Source organism: Brachyhypopomus gauderio, chromosome 17 (genome assembly GCF_052324685.1).
Source record: "Brachyhypopomus gauderio isolate BG-103 chromosome 17, BGAUD_0.2, whole genome shotgun sequence".
Lineage (NCBI taxonomy): Eukaryota > Metazoa > Chordata > Actinopteri > Gymnotiformes > Hypopomidae > Brachyhypopomus > Brachyhypopomus gauderio.
This window is the reverse complement of record NC_135227.1, coordinates 15033871-15055252: the sequence shown is the minus strand read 5'-3', so window position 1 is coordinate 15055252 and position 21382 is coordinate 15033871. Positions and strand designations below refer to the sequence as shown.

At 48.0% G+C, this 21382-nt stretch overlaps 1 protein-coding gene across 9 annotated transcripts in view; it reads right to left on the bottom strand.

Annotated features, from left to right (window-relative positions):
* The window catches only part of asap2a (ArfGAP with SH3 domain, ankyrin repeat and PH domain 2a), a 60548-nt gene that overhangs the window by 21290 nt on the left and 17876 nt on the right, over positions 1–21382 (bottom strand). For 7 of the 9 annotated variants that reach the window (XM_076977957.1, XM_076977959.1, XM_076977961.1 and 4 more), the window contains exons 3-19: positions 17904–18049; positions 17302–17376; positions 14576–14625; positions 12078–12207; positions 11769–11854; positions 9129–9204; positions 8880–8966; positions 7649–7752; positions 6759–6828; positions 4960–5047; positions 3770–3818; positions 3073–3239; positions 2567–2700; positions 2045–2139; positions 1598–1787; positions 1136–1221; positions 900–1015 (exon numbers count right to left, since the gene is read on the bottom strand). In XM_076977957.1, coding sequence (XP_076834072.1) covers positions 900–1015; positions 1136–1221; positions 1598–1787; positions 2045–2139; positions 2567–2700; positions 3073–3239; positions 3770–3818; positions 4960–5047; positions 6759–6828; positions 7649–7752; positions 8880–8966; positions 9129–9204; positions 11769–11854; positions 12078–12207; positions 14576–14625; positions 17302–17376; positions 17904–18049 — 1749 coding nt within the window. Of the gene's footprint in view, positions 1–899; positions 1016–1135; positions 1222–1597; positions 1788–2044; positions 2140–2566; positions 2701–3072; positions 3240–3769; positions 3819–4959; positions 5048–6758; positions 6829–7648; positions 7753–8879; positions 8967–9128; positions 9205–11768; positions 11855–12077; positions 12208–14575; positions 14626–17301; positions 17377–17903; positions 18050–19939; positions 20559–21382 lie in introns of those variants that run through there. The other 2 variants (XM_076977963.1, XM_076977964.1) reach the window with 2 other exon arrangements.

Sequence of the window (21382 nt, the reverse complement as noted above, 5' to 3'; positions counted from 1 at the left end):
CGCATGAGCGGAGCCACCGTGATTGCATCATTTTTGCTGCGCGGACCCTTGCGGCAATCACGACGAGTCAAGTGAACCTAGATTACGAAGCTCAAGTGTTGAGTGAAGGCAGCAGCAGAGTAAAGGAGACGCAACCGGAGCATGCACCCTGATCGCTTGACACGGTAACAGCGCCAGCTAACATGTTTATAAATGTAACGAGTAACTATACAGCACGTAAAAAATGTATCGGAGTAAAAGTATTAAACTGATGGAAAATATGTAGTGAAGTAAAAGTGGAAGTAGGAGAAAAAAATAATACTCCAGTAAAGTACAGATACAGCATTTTAGTACTTAAGTACAGTAGTGAAGTAGTTCTACTTCATTACTATACAACTCTGCACGCACGCACACACACACACGCACACACACACACACACACACACACACACACACACACACACACACACACACACACACACACAAAGCGTAAACCCTGTGCTGTGTGAGGTTCGGGCAGATCTCAGTTGTATTACAGCATGCTGTAATTTGGGTGATTCCCACACTGCAGCAGGAAGGCAGCCAGTGGTGAAGCGCCTCTCTTATCACCACGTCCAGCCTCACTGGCCTCTTATCACCACGTCCAGCCTCACTGGCCTCGCAGCAGCCATCCGACAGGCCAGGAACGTGGACGCACGCAAACCAACAAAAACAACATTGGGGACAGGCCCAAAGATGTGAGACCCCGGGCCGTGCGAGACCCCGGGCCGTGCGAGACCCCGGGCCGTGCGAGACCCTGGACCGTGCGAGACCCCGGACCGCGCGAGACCCCGGGCCGTGCGAGACCCCGGGCCGTGCGAGACCCTGGCCTGTTGCCCCTGAAGAGGACTCCACTGGGGGAGGTGGTGATGGCCTCTTACCGATGTCGATGGCTGCCTTCCCCCTCAGCAGGAGTTTGAGGCACTCGCTGTTGTCCGTCAGGCAGCAGTAGTGCAGCGCCGTGCTGCCCTTTGCCGTCTGCTTGTCCAGATTCACACTGAGGGTGGGAAACGCACGACTCAGAACATCCATTCGCCACACTAGCGCCCTACACACCTCCACAACAAATAAGACTGCAGAGTTCGGTGGGGGGCAGGGGTGTCCGGGGAAAACTTGCCTGTTCTGGGTGAGAAAGTCCACGATGTGCAGCGAGGTTCTGTCCACCAGCCGCACGGCCAGGTGCAGCGCCGTCTCACCCTGCTCCTGCGGGAGTTAACCAGCACACGTGTAACGAGACACCCGGAGACTCTCACAGAGACACCACACTGGTGCCTTTTAGCTGTGGGCTGATGATAATGCGGTAATGCAGTGACTGCAGGAGAATGCAGTGACTGCAGGAGAGATTCTGAGAACTGCGTGATTTAGAAGGCGGCTCCCTGGATGAAAGTGCCTCAAGTTTCACAAAGAACCTCTTTCAAATTAGGTCTTTGACTATTTTATTCAGACTTTCATGTTCCTAACCAAATGTATTCCTTATGTCTGACACAAATGCCATGGTGGGATGAGGCTTGATATTTTTAACAGCCAAACACTGAGAAACCCACTCATCCAATAAGAGAGCGACGGTGAGCAGACTCACGTGGCCATTGGCCAGAGGAATGGGCTCCATCAGGTCCAACCCCTCGGCGTAGACCTGGATGAGAGAGAAGATGTCGCGAGCCTTCACTGCCTCACACAGCGTGCGCAGTCTGGAGGTGGCGTCGGGACTCGTTTTGCGGGCGAAGCGTTTCTCCGTGTACTTGGCCGTGATGAAGTCTTTCCTCGCCTGCCTGAGGGCCAGAAGGGATGGGCGGTGAGGTCAGAGGCAAAGGGGTCAAAAACGGGACATGTGCAGGAAGCACTAAAACCCAGCACCTCTGATCCTGACCTCTGATCCACTGGGAACTTTCCCAAAGCAGACAGAGGAGTCCACAACAACTTGTTGTACATACGTACAAAGAAACAGATGAGTGGACGGACAGACAGACAGACAGACAGAGAAGCAGAGAGAGAGAGAGAGAGGACATGGTGACAGAGTAGGACTTACATGTCACTGGCTGGATTTGGTTTGACTGTATCTTCTGCACTCAGACAGGCCTCCATGATCTCATTAAAGCCAGCGTTCCCCACGTTCTTGGCCAGCTGCAGGACACACACACCCAACACACACACACACACACACACACACACACCCAACACACACACACACACACCCATGAAGACCACTACATTTCCAAAACCAACCGCCCATTCCATCATAATATATTGACCCATGGACAATTTCATCCACAGGACTTTTCAACACGCACCAATCACCAAACAAACCGATTTAAATGTAAAAATGTCTCATTGTGACCAACAGTTTCTACATTCTAGTATAAGCACTGCTGCTGTGTAATATTCAGAAATGTTCAGAATGTCCAAAACCCTCACATGCAATAACACACGTGATCTTTAATGCTCTAAAATGGTCCCACAAAAATTGGAAATACGCAGACGGAATCCAAAAGGATCCAGAGCACATAGAACTCTAAAGATCAAGCGGGTCTGTAGAAGTTAGTCCACCAACCAAGAGCTCGGACGTGCTGAGGACGTCCAGGGTGAGGGACTGGATCCTGGAGTAGTGGACGCCCAGTTCCCGGTGGATCCCAGAACACTCTATGCAGGTCAGGATTCCCAGGTTGGTGGAGAGCCATGTTGGACCTGAAGTGTAAGTGTTGAAAAGATCCACTGAATCCAGTCTGGTGTGTTGGTGAAACCCAACACCACGAGTTTGACGTTACTACACTTTGCTGTGATCACATCTGTTAGCTTGTGTAGCTTCAGTTTCACATCATAATGGTTCCTGGTTGAGTCGAGTATAACGTTTGATCCCCATTTTGATCTCCACTCAACAGCAGCCGTAGTCATTCATGCGTCAAATGATTCATTTGACTAAAATATTCATTTACTGGACCCAACCAAAACACGCATCTACCATGCTCAAACGGGCTGAACCAGCCTGGGGCCACTGATCTGTTTCCCTCCACCCCTCCTCACCTCCCCCGACCTCCCTCCCGTCGTGAGGACACTCACCCGGAGCGCCGCAGTCACAGCAGACGTGGTTTCCCGCCATGCGCTTCACCTCGCCCAGGATGGCCTTGGTCAGCTCCTGCACGATGTTGTTCTCACCCACGTGCTGGTCGCCCTTGAAGGCGTTGTTGAGAGCTTCCTCTTTACTGTTCTGGAGCACCGAGATCCAGCTGAAGATGGGAGAGGACGAGGAGAGGACGATGGGAGGACGAGGAGAGGACGATGGGAGGACGAGGAGAGGACAAGGAGAGGACGAGGAGAGGACGAGGAGAGGACGAGGAGAGGACGATGGGAGGACGAGGAGAGGACAAAGAGAGGACGAGGAGAGGACAAGGAGAGGACGATGGGAGGACGAGGAGAGGACAAAGAGAGGACGAGGAGAGGACGAGGAGAGGACAAAGAGAGGACGAGGAGAGGACAAAGAGAGGACGATGGGAGGACGAGGAGAGGACAAAGAGAGGACGAGGAGAGGACAAAGAGAGGACAAGGAGAGGACGATGGGAGGACGAGGAGAGGAGAGCCCAGACACCACGGGGACAGGAAGAGGTGCAGGAAGAGAGAGTGGGGAGGAAAACATGAGTAGTGGGTTTAGGAGTCAATTAGTAAGTTCAGGAAAAAGGAACTGCGTATTCAAAGATATCCTTGTTGTGGAGGAAACACACACACACACACACATACACACACACACACACACACTCACATCTGGCATTCTGGCTCGTCCTCTGCCTGAAAGTGATATGTTCTGTCATCTGCAAGACAGAGAGAGAAAGAGATAGGGACACAAAGTAAGAAGTGGAAAGAGACGTCCAGCAGGAGGACTCTGATCTGGACGCTCTGAACACCAGAACAATTGGAGGACATAAGGACATCGTTCATGGCAGGCCTGTTCGGGCTTTGAGGATCACTTCGGCATACACAAAGCACACATCATCCCGCCCTTAGCACAGCGAAGCCCAACACACTCCTCATCCCACCAGCTTCTGTGCAACACGACAGTGGAGTCAGCAGGGACAGGCCACGCCCTGGCGCATGGCATCGATCGGACGGGGCAGTCAGGGGTGTTGGGTTACAGCAGCCCTGAGTCCCTGTGGGATTAGGCTCCCTATTCCCGCTCTGACCACCCAGATTACTATAATGTGCGAGCAGAACACTTAAAGACAATCGAAGCTCTGCTGGCATGACGGATGTTGTCTGTGGTGAAACACACAGCTGTAGAACATCTGTTTGTGGACTACAGACACAGTGGGCTCAGGGAGTGGTAGGAAGACAAAACTATTTTATGTCAACCTCAAAACCCGAAAGATCAAAACGTTTATGTCCTACAAACATGGTTGAGAATCTAAGCAGCTTTATGTGGACGCAGGGGCCACATCCCTGTGGGTGTATATGACCTATGACCTTCACATACGTGAACCCTTCAGTACGTGAACATGGGAACAGTGCTGCTGGCTGCAGTGTCTGCTAGCAGGATGGACAGCAATGGACTTCCCTAACGAACACTGGACCAATTATTCGCCACGACCAAAGAAACAGAAGGGACGGGGACAGTACACGTCTTCCAAAGCTCCGCCCCTACCGTCCTGTGTGTGTGTGTGTGTGTGTCTCCTCAGTTCCCATTCCAGGAAAGTGGGCGGGAGCAGGACTCCCACAGCTACAGCCGGGCCTCAGTGCTGTCCAGCCTGTTCAACAGCCTGCCGTCCCCATGCTGTACACAAAAGTGCCTTCACCACGTTTACAGAGGAGCTGCACTTTCAGCACTGTGTGGAGAGGGGTGTTTGACGTCTCAGGCCAAAGCTGCGTGTGTGTGTGTGTGTGTGTGTGTGTGTGTGTGTGGGGGGGGGGGGGGGGGGGGGTGTGAGCGAGAGAGAGAGAGATTGAAGATTGGCGTACGTGAGATGAGGTCAAAACTTTTCTTCTCCTCTGGATTGTGCTTCACCTGGCAGGTCAGAAGGTTGAGCTTGGCCGGTGGTCTGTTCGCCTGAGACAGAGAGATGGAGAAAGTTAAAGAAAGAAAGAAAGAAAGAACTACACTTTTGGCTTTTGGACAACACTGCATTTCAATGAATAAAATCAGATCTCTCTCAACATTTAATTTAGATCATTTGTATCACTAAGCTGTGATACAGTTGTAAGGGAAGTATCTGTAATTTACCCGTTTACCCAACCCTATACCTCGACAATAAAACTCAAGGAGACTTTATGGAGATTTAATACACAGAGAAGTCAAAGAGTATATGACCTATACCAGCAATGGACTGATGTCTCTAAGCCTTTACAGCGTTCCACACTGTCATCAGGGTTTAACTTATAGGGTTTAAGTCAGCTTGGAAAAACGGAAACGAAACTAATTCAACAGAAACACTGACACATCTTGAGATATTAATTCAACAAGATCCTGAAAACAAAACAGCTTTTATGAGAATCATTTGCTATTTACAGAAACGTATCTAACAAACCAACACAATAAGTCCAATTGAATCAGCCTACAAATATTTTCCTGGGTTTGGCTTTTGTGTAGGTTTGGGAATTTGGGGAAAGCTGTGATAAGCTTAGTCAGAAGAGTCAGAAGACTGTTATCCACATGCAGGCAGCGAGAGTCTGACAGCACCCTCTTCTGAGTTGTACCAGACTAGCCAGGTCTCCATTTATTTTTACTGTACTGAGGTTTCAGGCATTCAAATACCAAAATGTTTAAGAACCAAACAAATATTCCCATTGGTCTGAATCAAATGCTCTCTCAGCATCAAGACTGAATAAACAATGTTTTTTTCTGCCTCACATTGTCCTGGGTTTGTCCATTTTTCACAAAACCAGTTTGATATGTGTCAGTAGGGTCCGAGATCATATTTTCCAATCATTTTGCAACAATTGATGCAATTAGTCTATAATGCATGTTAAAGACAGTTTTTCACATCCTTACCCATGTTAGGGATCACTGAAATTATTGCTTGTCTCCAGGACAGTAGAGCTGGCATATGACAGTTTAAACCAGCTGTTATGGAAAGATTTAAATAATGAACAAATATGGGTATTACTACTAGCATCCTCAAATAAAGGCTTGGACACCTTTCAGCAACTCACTGAAATATACGATTTGGGGAAACAAGTCTTCTTTACTTCAGTTATTTGGATAAAAATATTGAAACAGATGGAGAGACATTTATGCACATGAGACACGTGGACCGTGAAGCTGTGCTGTAATCCATTTACACTTTGACCTTTAACTCCAGTGATGTGAAGCATTACTCTGTTCCTGAGATTACCCTGCCCTTTAATCCTGGACCAACTTATTTCAATGTTTACTGTTGACAATCACTTGTTTTCTTTTACCAAGAATGAAAAATGAAGTATTAAAAACCTTCTTCTTATTGCCCATGCAGATAAACCCTACAGGACAGCGTGAAGCTGGAGCACCTTCTCTCTCTCTCCATCTCACTGGAAGTAAACCAAGCAGCCTTCATCACTAGCTAGCCTGGCTTCCTAATAATGAGTCAGGAGATGATGGACAGGTGGGCGGGGTCATGTCTGTAGATGATGGACAGGTGGGCGGGGTCATGTCTGTAGACACCTGATGAGGCCAGCAGAGCTTACTGCTCCCACACGGCTGGGAGAGCAGAAAATAAGGGGAGAGAGATAGATATGAGCAGGGAGAAGGTTAAAGGTGAAAGGTCAGTACCACACTTCCTCACCGTGCCATGGGAGATGGTCAGGTACCCGTTCTTCACCGTGCACTTCCTCTTCTGCCAAACTTTCCGCAGCCTGGGGACAGGAAACAGGAAGCGTCATCCTACTGTGTCCCCATACACACATACTGTGTCACACCACCACCACTCACCCCATTACCACTCACCCAAACACCATTCACTCCATTACCACTCACCCCACCGCCACTCATCCCATTACCACTCACCCCATTACCACTCACCCAAACACCATTCACTCCATTACCACTCACCCCACCGCCACTCATCCCATTACCACTCACCCCCTTACCACTCACCCCACCGCCACTCATCCCATTACCACTCACCCCCTTACCACTCACCCCACCGCCACTCACCCCATTACCACTCACCCAAACACCACTCACCCCACCGCCACTCATCCCATTACCACTCACCCCATTACCACTCACCCCACCGCCACTCACCCCATTGCCACTCATCCAAGTACCACTCACCCAAACGCCACTCACCCAAACACCACTCACCCCACCGCCACTCACCCCATTACCACTCACCCCAACGCCACTCACCCCACCACCACTCACCCCATTACCACTCACCCCATTACCACTCACCCCACCGCCACTCATCCCATTACCACTCACCCCATTACCACTCACCCCACCGCCACTCACCCCATTACCACTCACCCCATTACCACTCATCCCATTACCACTCATCCCATTACCACTCACCCCACCACCACTCACCCCAACGCCACCACTCACCCCAACGCCACCACTCACCCCAACGCCACCATTCACCCCAACACCACTCACCCAAACACCACTCACCCAAACACCATTCACCCCAACACCATTCACCCCAACACCACTCACCCCAACACCACTCACCCATCACTTTTCTTGTACAGATTCCCATTGCGCTCTGTGCCGTGCTCTTTATTCCCTTGGGGCTGGTGCAAACTGTAGGTGGCACTCTGACGCACCTGTGAATCCTACCAATAAGCACGAGTTCATGTATATTCACATACACATACAGGTTAACAATGCAGGAAGTGACTAGTCGTACAGTGTGTGGGGAAAGGAAAATATCTGTTTTTGCTATCCAGTGAAGTCACTTCCTCTGAGGAAATGGCTATAGTGGCTTACAGAGCCACCAGGGAGAAGACCTTGTTTTGCAACACATTCCCAAACCAAAAGTACTAGAAAAGCCTGGAGATGGCAGGAGCCTGATTTCAAATATGTTTAAAGAAATGAACCACTAGGACATTTTAAGCTGGTCAGATCTGCCCTCTGTGGCTGCTACTTTTGAGTCCATACCAAATGAACATTTGAAATGGAGAGCACTGTCAAATATCTTAACATGTGAGGTAAGCCAATTCATCAACCAGCAACAAAGACATGAAGGTTGATATGTGCTCCTGTGGGCATATGAACTGGAATGACCTCGTACAAAGTCGCAAATGAAGCTTTGTAACTTCTTTTTTAAATGATGGGAAATTTAAAGGGCCAGGCACTGCATTTTTTTTCTTTTTTTATACCAAGTGAGTTTTTTGTCAAATTCAATATCTGAGTAAAGAGCTTTCCCACTGCCTAAGCATGAAAGCATGTGAAGCAGACGGCAAGAAGACACTTACTCTCCTAGACTTCGTTGGTAAAGGACGGAAGCATTAAAGAAGAGTGGAAAAGCATTCTGTCAGACATGTTAAGCACCGCATGGTTTACAACAGCAGCTAGAGAAACAAAGCAAGCGCCAAAGCACACGCAGCTGTCGACTGCTAAGATAAACAACCTCTCCACTACTCACAAGCGCCTGTCCTCCGCCGCCTTAATGTGGCATAAAGAAGTGGCTTAAATGTAAACTGTTTGCAATGGATTAAGAGCACACAATCTCTTAATGTTCATGGATTAGAACAGCTAGAGCTGCTTGCTTGAAGGAAAGCACAAAGTCTGCATAAAACTCGTGAACGTCTGAGGACTGCGTGAAACTGGAGTCAACCATTACTACCAACGGTTCATTTTCTTCTTCAGTCATTTGTGGAGATCAAACTGGGCTCACTGAGGGTGAGATGAGATCTCTGGCAGATCATTAAGGTTGAAGTTAATCCTGGGCCAGACCTACCTCCTTCTGCTCCACCTGAAGAGCCGTCTTCAGCACGTCTCGCAACTGAGTGAGCTGCCTGCGCTCCTCGTCCTGAGCTTGCTTGATCTGCAGAAGATACCAAGTCAGCTGGGGCCAAAAACGGCCTACGATAACAGACATTTTCAGGGCTGTATAAAATGTACATATCACAATGAAGAGACTGGGTGTATAAGAACTGTGTGTAACTGGAGGGGGTATGACCCCATGTAACCTATACAGCGTGCCCACCGTATGGAGGTCTGTGGCCAGTTTTTCAATAGACGGCTTGAGGTTGTCTACTGCCTTCAGGCCATCCTGGAAGAAACTGAGAGGAGATATGTCTAGTCGGCTTTAAAAAGACATTAAATTACCATTCAATCTCCCTAAGAGCTTGCTGACCTTCACACACACACACACACACACACACACACACACACACACACACACACACACACACACACACACACACACACACACACACACACACACACACCATATGCAAACTCACATACATACACATGCAGAGCCGCCATTTGGGCCATCTAAATTCATCTCTCCAAGTAGCAATTTCCACCTGACCTTCAGAAATAATTGGGCAAAACCTACATGATGAGGTCATATCTAACCTTTCAATATGGTAAGTGCACATCCTCTGTCATACTGGGAAACCATTTTGGGAAACCAAAACGTATTTTTAGCAAGTTGAAATGTAGATCCACAGACAAAAGTACTTTTAATGATTTGGACTAACTTAACTGAAGGTATGTTTATTCCTAATCCTAAAGGCAAGGTGAATTAAAGATTACTGCTTACATATGTTTCTAACATATATAAAAATGTTGAAGATATGTCTATGCATGAATTTATCTCCGAAAGATACTATGTGTCAAAATGATGTCCCAAAAAAGTAGACCATGGTTTAGAACTTCTGTTTTTCAGCCAACAAGTGCTCAGCATGTGCGGGAACTTCAGCACTGTTGGCAAGTGGCTACCTCATGGAGGAGGTATAGAGAACGCCAAATGGTTACCTCATGGAGGAGGTATATAGAACGCCAAATGGTTACCTCATGGAGGAGGTATAGAGAACGCCAAGTGGCTACCTCATGGAGGAGGTAGAGAGAACGCCAAGTGGCTACCTCATGAAGGAGGTATAAAGAACGCCAAGTGGCTACCTCATGGAGGAGGTATAGAGAACGCCAAATGGTTACCTCATGGAGGAGGTATAGAGAACGCCAAATGGTTACCTCATGGAGGAGGTATAGAGAACACCAAGTGGCTACCTCATGGAGGAGGTATAGAGAACGCCAAGTGGCTACCTCATGGAGGAGGTATAGAGAACGCCAAGTGGCTACCTCATGAAGGAGGTATAAAGAACGCCAAGTGGCTACCTCATGAAGGAGGTATAGAGAACGCCAAGTGGCTACCTCATGGAGGAGGTATAAAGAACACCAAGTGGCTACCTCATGGAGGAGGTATAGAGAACGCCAAGTGGCTACCTCATGGAGGAGGTATAGAGAACGCCAAGTGGCTACCTCATGGAGGAGGTATAGAGAACGCCAAATGGTTACCTCATGGAGGAGGTATAAAGAACAACAAGTGGCTACCTCATGGAGGAGGTATAGAGAACGCCAAGTGGCTACCTCATTGAGGAGGTATAGAGAACGCCAAGTGGCTACCTCATGGAGGAGGTATAAAGAACACCAAGTGGCTACCTGATGGAGGAGGTATAGAGAACGCCAAGTGGCTACCTCATGAAGGAGGTATAAAGAACGCCAAGTGGCTACCTCATGGAGGAGGTATAGAGAACGCCAAATGGTTACCTCATGGAGGAGGTATAGAGAACGCCAAATGGTTACCTCATGGAGGAGGTATAGAGAACACCAAGTGGCTACCTCATGGAGGAGGTATAGAGAACGCCAAGTGGTTACCTCATGGAGGAGGTATAGAGAACGCCAAGTGGCTACCTCATGAAGGAGGTATAAAGAACGCCAAGTGGCTACCTCATGAAGGAGGTATAGAGAACGCCAAGTGGCTACCTCATGGAGGAGGTATAAAGAACACCAAGTGGCTACCTCATGGAGGAGGTATAGAGAACGCCAAGTGGCTACCTCATGGAGGAGGTATAGAGAACGCCAAGTGGCTACCTCATGGAGGAGGTATAGAGAACGCCAAATGGTTACCTCATGGAGGAGGTATAAAGAACAACAAGTGGCTACCTCATGGAGGAGGTATAGAGAACGCCAAGTGGCTACCTCATTGAGGAGGTATAGAGAACGCCAAGTGGCTACCTCATGGAGGAGGTATAAAGAACACCATGTGGCTACCTGATGGAGGAGGTATAGAGAACGCCAAGTGGCTACCTCATGAAGGAGGTATAGAGAACGCCAAGTGGCTACCTCATGAAGGAGGTATAGAGAACGCCAAGTGGCTACCTCATGGAGGAGGTATAGAGAACGCCAAGTGGCTACCTCATGGAGGAGGTATAGAGAACGCCAAGTGGCTACCTGATGGAGGAGGTATAGAGAAAGCCAAGTGGCTACCTGATGGAGGAGGTATAGAGAACGCCAAGTGGCTACCTGATGGAGGAGGTATAGAGAACGCCAAGTGGCTACCTCATGGAGGAGGTATAGAGAACGCCAAGTGGCTACCTCATGGAGGAGGTATAGAGAACGCCAAGTGGCTACCTCATGGAGGAGGTATAGAGAACACAAAGACTGCACAAACCCCTCATGAGACCAAAGCTACTAGTCTAAAAGTAGAAGATGGTGCATTTCATTAGTTTCATGTTATTTCATGGGTTTGGTAAGTTCTTCAGATGTTGCATTTCAATTCTGAAATCCCTTGTAATGTTAATTGCAAAATGAATGCAGAGTAGATCAGGTGTCTTACTTGCATTGTGCATGGAAATACTTGATGAGATTTTGCAGCAGGTCCACCCCTTTCTTGATCTTGATCTCATTTACTTTGAGAAGGTACTGAAACAAAACAACCAACCAGACTGAGGACCAGTGCAGACCAAATCAATCAAAACAAACATGACTCGAACAATGTACCGCCTACGACCTCTATCTACGACCTCTATCTGGCAGCATAGCTCCCACACAATACATTTTATCATAACCCTAGATGGAAAGTTTAATATTGTGTGGAGCAATATGTTGACGTGCTCTCTCCAGCAATTCCACCCCCCAACCACACCTCGCACATCTGCAGCTGAAAGAAGCGTCTCTCCTTCTCCATCTCCTCTGCGATCTCTGCCCCGCTGATCTCCGTCCGGATCATCCCATGCTGTCGGGCATGCTCCTTCTTCTCCTTCTCGATCTTGGTGCTGTGGGAGAGGTGAAAACCAGCCCCTTTAATATTCCACACACCCACAAACAGAGACCCACATACTCAAAAAGCACCGTTCATGCAACAGGGCATTCTTTACCCATAAGCCCCTGCAGCATACTGCTCCCTGGATTATGAATGCAGGGTTTCCTCCTTGGGAGGAAAGCCCATCACATGCACAGAGCTCCAGAGCCACCACCATAGGTCCCACTTATGGCTTGTTTGCCTCAGCCAAGAAATTATTCTTCCTTAACCACTTCTAGATGAATTCATCAATACCAATTTTTCTCCACATGTGCTGTTGCTATTTGGCTGTCATGCTGCTACAGATCCAGCCCGTGGGAGGAGGCCACCCCGGAGAGAGCGTGTCGATCACTGCTCTTCAGGACGAGGCCCCAGTTCATTAGTCCAGGAGGCTCTCATGCACTGGAGCAGAAGAGAATGGAAGCAGCAGGATGCTGCCCTGGTCCTCCTCTAACCAGCCGCCAGCTCCTGGGTTTGAATGGCGAGGAGCCAGGTCCCCGCGGCCCCGCTGTGTCCTCCCTGCCACCTCGTCTGGAGGCACAGCTGTTGTTAATTATGCCAATTTACCTCTGCAATGGCTGCAAACACCATGATGATGATGCTAGATCTCACTACAAAACTAGAGATGAGCCTTTACCACATCAGGGATATCTTTGGCACTTTTACAAAGCCATATATCACCATTACGCTAAGCTGTTTGGGGGCCTAAAATAGCCCAAGAAAAAAAAACTTTACCTAAATTTATTTACCTACAGATAAAGAGTAACAGAAAAAGCCCTTTTGTGACTACCGATTCTATGTCCATCAGAAGGCAGGTTTATAATGGCCACCTCTGGAACCTGTGCCGGTGAGTAAAGCTGAGTGGGTCTTTATTTTGTCAAGTTGTTGACAAAACCCAAAGCCATTCCTCAAACCCAAAAACTAGACATGGTGCGTGGAATCGGCGCTGAACAAAAGACAAACAGATTCAGGCAATAAGAAGTGTTGTGTTAGCATGTGGTAGCACTGTTGAACAGGGTAAGCTGATTTTTTGTCCAGTAGACATACATGCTGGGAGAATTAAACCAGAGCGCCACACATACTGCCACATCACTTCCTGCTGAAGAACCTAAAATAGGAGTCATCCACTGTTGTTGGTTTTGACATTGAGTTCGTGTTTTCCCAGCTACAGTGTCAGCAAAAAAGTTTTTTTTTTGTGGCAATGAGAAGAAAAATGTCTGTGAGGAAGAATTCCACCTGTCATTTAAAAACCTTGTAAATAACAAAAGCTAGATGTACCATACAGAAACAAAGCAGCACAGAGGAAAGACCTTATTTCTCATCATGCCAATTACGGAAATTACATTTTTGCATGGTGACGTGAAGCCAGCCATGCTGTTAAAAGGTTCATTAGTCAAATAAGTCATTAGAACCCAATGCTTTCTGCAAACTACTAATGTTTTAGGCAAGTGGGTTATCAACGGATTATTTTCCTTTATTTAGCGTTTTTGCTTGTTGTTTTTTTAGCAGGAACGCTAAATAATTGAAAATACTGTAATTACATCTAAAGCACTGAGTGCTTAAGAGACCACAACATGAAAGACACTATCCAAACAGCCAAGAGCTTTTTCACAGATACAAATGGACGCTTACGCTGATGATCATGTACTCAAATACCGGCATGTCGCTCAAAACAGCATTACATTCCCTTTGGTCTGGAAATGTAAAGTCGCTTGTCAACACTTACCAGGGATTAGCCAGGAGCTTTAGTGTACAGCCCCGGGGGGACTGAGAGGCAGTGTAACTGGGAGGGGTGTGGGGTGCAGGGGTCCCCAATTAAGCACTTGTTGGATTCAGCAAAATCAAGCAAAATGGCAGGAAATTATGGTATCAAACCAAATAGCACATAAAAAAACACCCTGGCATCCATTCACCTAGTCACATGGCACGGTATAAGAAAAAGGATTACCCTTTTAGTAAAGAATGTCCTTTGCAGCTTGGAAAATATATAAAAATGCTATAAAAAGCCTCATATAGTGAAGGGTGAACAAAAATATTGATAGTCAACAAGAGTAAACCAGAGCAGAGGAGATGATGTGATGACAGTGAGGGTTCATGAGCACAAAGCTAAGCGTGGTTCAGGAATCAGTGGCACAAAACATTTATGGGACTCAGTGGATGAACAACCCATTGACCTCCGTTTCCTTGATGTATCAGTGAAAGAGTTAATATCAGATGACCTGGTTTAGGTCTTGAACTCTTCCGAGTTATGCTAAGCAGACACGGGCCTGATATCAACGATGGCAATGATCAGGTCAAAGGTGAAGTTCAGCGGCTGAAGGATGACTTTTAACGTGACTTACACTTTGGTCTCGTAGTCTTTCCAGGCTTTATCGAAAGGTTTTTTCAGATCCTGCAAGGGGCAGAAAAAAGGGAAAAACACCTCAAACACAAAACATTCAACCTCCCACGGTAATAAACCAGAAGAAAACAGATTCCAACTAATGACCAAAACAGCTACATTCACCTTGTAACAAACAAAAGAAAGAACGTGAGAAGAACCCCTGACCCCGGCCTGAAATGGGAGCAGTACACTAGTAGCGACGGACTCCATGTTTGATGTTGGACTAAGTGCCCACCACTGCCCCTATAAAGCATTACATCATGGTTACAAAGGACACACACGCTTGGGAGTGAGGTAATAGTGAGGTCATATTCAGTCTCAATAATGACCTAATGCTACAAGTGGGAAAAGCTGAAAAGCTGTAATGAGTCCAACATAACGCCGTTTATTGGTCTCAAAAAATCTCATATATACGGAGAGAGCTGGTGCAGTGCTGGTGCTACTGGTTTCTACGAGGGTCAACACAGAGCTGTAACGGCACCACCACACGCAGGAGCGTCTGGGGACGCTGGAGCTCCGCGGGCCACTTCTATAGAGGCGTGCGTGAGTGGAATTAATCACACGCATGGGCACACGCACAAGTACACGTACATGAGAGCGTGAGGCAGTAGAGGTGTTGCTGGTTTGACCCCAGCCCCCATAGCAGGAGGGTCACTGCAGGGTCAGGGTAAAGGCCGAGGTCTTACATCAATCCTCACACGTCTCTGCATGCGCACAAGCCAGATCCATTCCAAACACCAAAGGGACAAACCCACATTCAAACGTATTTGTTCCCAAGGCGTGAAGGAAATTCAAAGCCGTCTCTGGAGCAGGCCGACAGCAGAAGGACCCGTGCGTTCCTAATCGCCAGCATCGTGGCACACGTAAGCTATTCGCTGCGTGAGGTTTGTGGTTTCCCCTTCGGTGTCAAACGCACCACGGTGATCAGAGCGTGAAAGGTACGGACGCGTTAGCGGCTGCAGAGACGTAATCTCCAGCCGTTAGTGCCGCTCTCGACGCGACGGAGCCAATACGGCAAAACCATGGCCGCTGGATTCGCCCCGTTTCCTCTCCTCCCTACTGCACTGGTGGTACCTGGTGCTGGCAGTACCAACGTTATGGGGCCGAGTCCCGATAAGAACACACCCCATCATACAGATAAACACAGCTGTCGCTCTGATTCAGAGACTGACAAACGCTCTAAATGTAAACAGAATGTAAAATGAAATGTGAATTCCGATTGCAGACTCCGACCTCTTACTCACCTCTATGAGGGGATGACAAAAAATTAATAAACAAAGGGATTGTTCAGACAGTCTATATTAAAATGGGTACCGGCCAGCTCAAAACTGGCCACAGGAAATGCAGCTTTTAGCATTGCTGAACTGTTAGTTTAATCTTCCCGATGGCCATCGCGGTTGAGCAGTTGTGGACAGAGACGATTACTTTGTCACCGTGTCTCTTTCCTGTCCTCCGCTGTGCTCTTCCCGCTCAGAAAGATTCACAACTGCTTAGTCAGCTGATAAGTCATCCTGCCTCTGCAGCTATAATTGGCCCCGAGGTTCTACGCAAGAGAGAGGAACTGGAAAAGCCTGGTGACAGCGAGAAGGTTCCACCGTGTAGGGTCTGGACTTGATCCCAGTTAGAGCACCCGTGGGGTATCTAGCTGACAGCTGGCGGCAGAAATCCCAGCGACTACATCCTTCATAGCTGTGGTACATCATGTCTCTGAGAGAGCTTTGCTTTTTGGGGAGCCATGCCTCATCACCAAGGGAGACGGAGGGAGCATGAAAGGGAGAGGCAGGAGGAGGAGGAAGTCTCCACGGAGACAAGAGGGAGAGTGGAGAGAAGTGACCTCGTTAAGCGCCAAACGCCTGGCACTCCCCAGGAGGGCGAGGGGTCAGGAGGTCAGGACAGACATCCAACCCGGGAAGATGAGCTAAAAGAGCTTCATCCACACCCTCCATCTGCCAGTCTGTCTCCACCACACACTCATGCGCACACACTCAAACACGCCCAGTTGCCACTCACACTGGCAGAGTCAGAGAAAGCCAACCGAGGCCAACGTGCTCCCAACGTGCTCCAGGTCTTTAACCGCATCAGTGCTGGTGTGAAACCTTCTCCCCCCAGACCGAAGAAGCCAGAATTAACCCGGCAGAGTCCACGCGTGCTGACTGCTCACTGCTGACCACCCACAGAACACAGGCTGTGGTAACAAACCTGTGTTTCACTGTAGGCAGGTAGAACACTCTGGAACTGCAGTCTGAAATCTTTGCACGGACTCCGAGAATTTATGCCTTTGGCTATTTTCTGCATTTTGCTCTTTTGCACTGTACTGTTCTGTAGTCTGTTATTCTCTGAGAGTTCTTGTCACACACCTGATGTACTGTGTAATTATGGAGCACTCCCAGTCACACTGCCAACCAATTACCATTCATGCCATTTTTACTACTTACCATTCTTTGCTATTTATGCACAAGTGTTTTACTATTCATACAATGTTTATTTCCTGATATTTTTAGCCCCGTTTGCTACAATTGTTTATTACAGTTGTTTATTATATCCACTTGTGGATAATGAAAACAAAATAAAAACTGAATGTTGCAAAAAGAAAACGCCACCAAACTGAACCTGGTGAAATCAACATCTATGGCACAAAATGGAGTTAACATTCAAAATGGAGTTAACATTCAAAAGGGCACTCACCCCCTTGACCCCCCTCAGGTCCCCCTTTAGCAAACTGTCCAGTGGAAAGGTGATGATGTTGTTCATGTTCTGAAACTAGAAGAAGAGCAAGAGAAGAGCATGAACATGTCCTCTCCTCACTCGGAGTTGTGATGGACATTATATGGAGGGAAAGAGACCAAACAGCCCAGGGAAACTAAGGTGTTTCTCAGCAGGATTCTGACATGCAGTTCAGCGGAATCCATTTTGAGTATCAATTTGACTATAGAACGATTACTCTATTAAAGTCAAATTATGACGCCATTATGAAATTCTACGTGCATCAAGTGTCTGGAAGTGTCTGGAAGTGCTTAGATCGTCGATCACACAATGAATGTGAAGGAAAGTGAAGGAAAGATGAGATGCTCCTGAAAGGTGATCTGCCCCACCGACCAATCAGAGAGGATCATATTCGGGCTCACGGGCCCCAGTGCACTAACAGCAGGAAGGAGGCATGCAGATAATGCATTTGTTCTTTAGGGCTAAAATAACACTAAGCACATTAACACGCATGGAAACGCACACGCGAACACACACACACACACACACACACACACACACACACACATGCACCCCGCTCTCACCAGGTTTTTGAAGAGGGCGGTGAGCTCCTTGGTGAACACGGAGAATTTCAGGAAGGCGGAGCCAAGGTCGGGGTCATCTCGGTACACGCAGTTCTCACCAAACTTCTCCAGCGCCTGAGTGTACTGCTCCTCGTTCTCCACATGGGCTGAGGGCAGAGCAGGTGGAACAGCCCGTCAGAACCCCCCCCCCCAGGGGGGTCAGAAACAGGCAGTCAGAACCCCCACCTCAGCCCTTACACATTGCAGGAGCCCCTTGTTGCCCTTAGCACAGTGCACTGAAAATCTGCAGGACAGGGTTTGAAGGAGTGTTTAAGGTTTTGGCTTGACCTGCTACAGACGCATATACCACAACACCAGCCCACTTTGCACAGCCATGGTTGAGATCCAAACAGAAAAAGAATACCGGGAACTGATGTGCTCAGCACATCAGAGCGTCTGAATACTACACCAAGCCCACGTGAGCAACCAGACAGCTGAGGGGAAAGCTGGAGTGTTCTCAATATCACGGCTCTTGGACCTTATCGTCTCATCATTTCAACTTCTTTTCTCTCACCTTTATTGTGTGGAGCCAGCACTCGGGGTCAGGGGTCAGGGGTCAGAAGCTCTGGTTATTATCACAGGCTCTTCTGTTACTCCCTCTGTTCATTGTTAACATGATATGAGACTAAATGTCCCTGATAGAGCCCAGTGGACACTGAAAACTACATCCAAAAAAACTTCCAGAACTTCCTTGGGTCCAGGAAAACAGAACTAACGTAGTCTACATCCCACTTCCTGTGTTCACAGTGTTAACACAAGAGAACTTTCCAAAGGCCCTTCAGCCCTGGAAATGTTCTGGTGTTATTAATAATGAACTGTTCTCGGTTCTCCCCAGGACACGGTGTAATGTTCACACCCAAACATGGCATGAAGCACACTGCATGTGTGTGTGTGTATAGGTGCCAACAACACCTGCAGGATTCACAAGTACTGCTATGTGCACTCTACGTCTGCTTCATTAACATATAATAAGAACGGCTTAGTAATAGGCAGAATTCTCCATCACCAGGTAGGATCAATGTCCTTTACAGAGGTTACCACTTCAAGTTAACACACCTTTGCCAATTCCCGAGATGGACCTTGATAAAGCCATTTACAGCATTCACCCTGATGCTAATGGTCTTCAGGATTTTCATTCAGGCTGAATGATACATTCATTAGGTTCAGTGACAATCACTGTCTGGGGTTTGCTTGCTGCCTCCCTCACTCGCTCCCTCACTCACTCCCTCCCTCGCTCTCTCACTCATCCCCAAAAACTCCAGGGGACTGGGGAGAGACCATAAACACGGCCATAAACCCAGTGGGTCTGGCCCTGTGAATCGGTCTGGGGTTAAAAATCCTCAGAAGAAGGAATGAGTTAAGATTTCTTCTAAAATATCCCCTCAAATAAGGGCAAGACGAGGTGTGATGCACAGCCGCAGAAGCCATTCCTGCGAGATGAAGAACTGGGACGCTGCTCCGCTCCACACGGCGAGTGAACAAGCTAGCGGCCTGACTCCCTTCAACACCTGCTTCTCTGCTCTGAGTCAGCGCACAGCTCATTAAAAGCCAGACGCAACGGCAAACACGTCACTCTCCGCAGACTTCAGTCACGCGGAAGCATTCAGAACGCAAGCACGCGGGCGTCAGGCGCTTCAAGGGCTCCAGCAGGACTTAAAAAAAGAATCCAAATGAAATTTTTAGAAAAGTAGTACATATAAATAAATTAATACCTTATTTCCCCCTAAGAGGACAGCAGAGAGCCCAGTGCAGGCACCGTGACACAACAGCGGTGCACAGAGCAGGTTTTCCCTTTCTATGAACACACCCCATTCACCCTCATCTTTCTATTTATTTGTATAGAGCAGGAAAACATGGGTGTGTCCAGAGGAAAAAAATAAACTGGAAAAAACAAACTGAGCTAGTGAAATGGGGCAGAATGTAGTGCTTCTGGGCCATCTCAGAACCCTGGAAACTAAAACCGTCCCATCTTAGAATGAACACAGATAATGACTTACCACCCCTCAGCTGGGAAAAAAACATCTTGTATTATTGAAACATGCAAGCAAACCGAGCGATGTGTACAGCTTCAACAGTGGCTCTGTTTGATCTGCAAACGCAGCAGGTGTCGTGCTGACCGCCACTAATCCCTTCTCCTCTAAGGTGACTTAACGCACGAGGTCACCTGTGAGGGAGGACAAACTGCCTTTAATTCTAGTAAAATGAACCAGGCGGGACGAGATTTAGCGTTACACCTGACGACCAGCGAGCAGCTAAACTCAACTTTTGTTTTTTATCTCGTTTATTCAAGCGCCCCTCGAAGGTCTGCCATCACGCGCGAGGCGCGGCATCGTTCCTCGGGGAGCCGCACGTGCGCGCTAGCCGCCGTTTCCTGGCACAGACGAGCCCGTTGCTTCTCGGAGGCTCAGCTGTCTTTAATTAAGTGATCGGAGCTCGGCGGGCGCGTTGCCTCGGTCCAACATTTTTTGCCTCGAGCGTCTATCTCTCTCTCTCTCTCTCTGTCTCACGTGCACATGCGCACGCGGATGCAGTCGCAAGAACGTGCACACACACAGCACAGCCCTGAGGAATTTACAGGCACGTTAAATAATCATTCACATCAATTCATTTGCAGTAAGTGGTGCACGTTTCCTGGGCTCTACTTCCTTAACTAAACCTGAACTACCACAGGCACTAAACACTAGCAGCACTGGCCATTAAATCACTCCGCACCCGGTGGGGGAGGGGCGCCTGTGTAAGTAATGTGGACACGACACCTGTTTGCGGTGCACTCCAGAGGCCCGTGTTTAAAACAAACAACCCAGCCTCCGAGCCACAGTCGCCGCCAATCCCCCTCAGGCCTTTCATATACAGAAATGATCCTTAGGGAGGATCTCTGGAGGCAGGAGAAAGGAGCTTGTGCATAGGGGCAGTGCAAACGAGGGCCATAATGATGTGTGGGAGAGAAACTGTGCACAATGGGGGCCCACAGCCCACGTCCTGTCAATACTCCCCTAAGAGACTACGTTTCCCAGAAGCACATGCAGCTTTCTGCAGCACATTTGTGCATGTGGCTTCTGTCTCAACACAAAAGCAGGTCAGTAAGCATCACCCCCATCGTCATCATCAACACCGGTCATGGTCAGTGCATTCTTACAAACCGCCATACAAGTAAGTGCTTCTGACAATTTATACATATTTTTTCAACTACTGTAGTATGCCTGTGCACCTATAAATAATATAATAATACACACAAACAACATGCACACTAATCAACAAACTGAACAGTAAAGTGGGAAAATAGAATAAATGGAATTCATGTGCTTAAATTATAATTGGACAATAAACTGCATTATCAAAATGTATGATAGATAAAAACAAAAGTGTGTGTTCGGAAGCAGAAGTGTCATGGCGTGCTGTGCAGGGAGCTTCCCTCCTGCTGTACACATAAGTGATGTGTA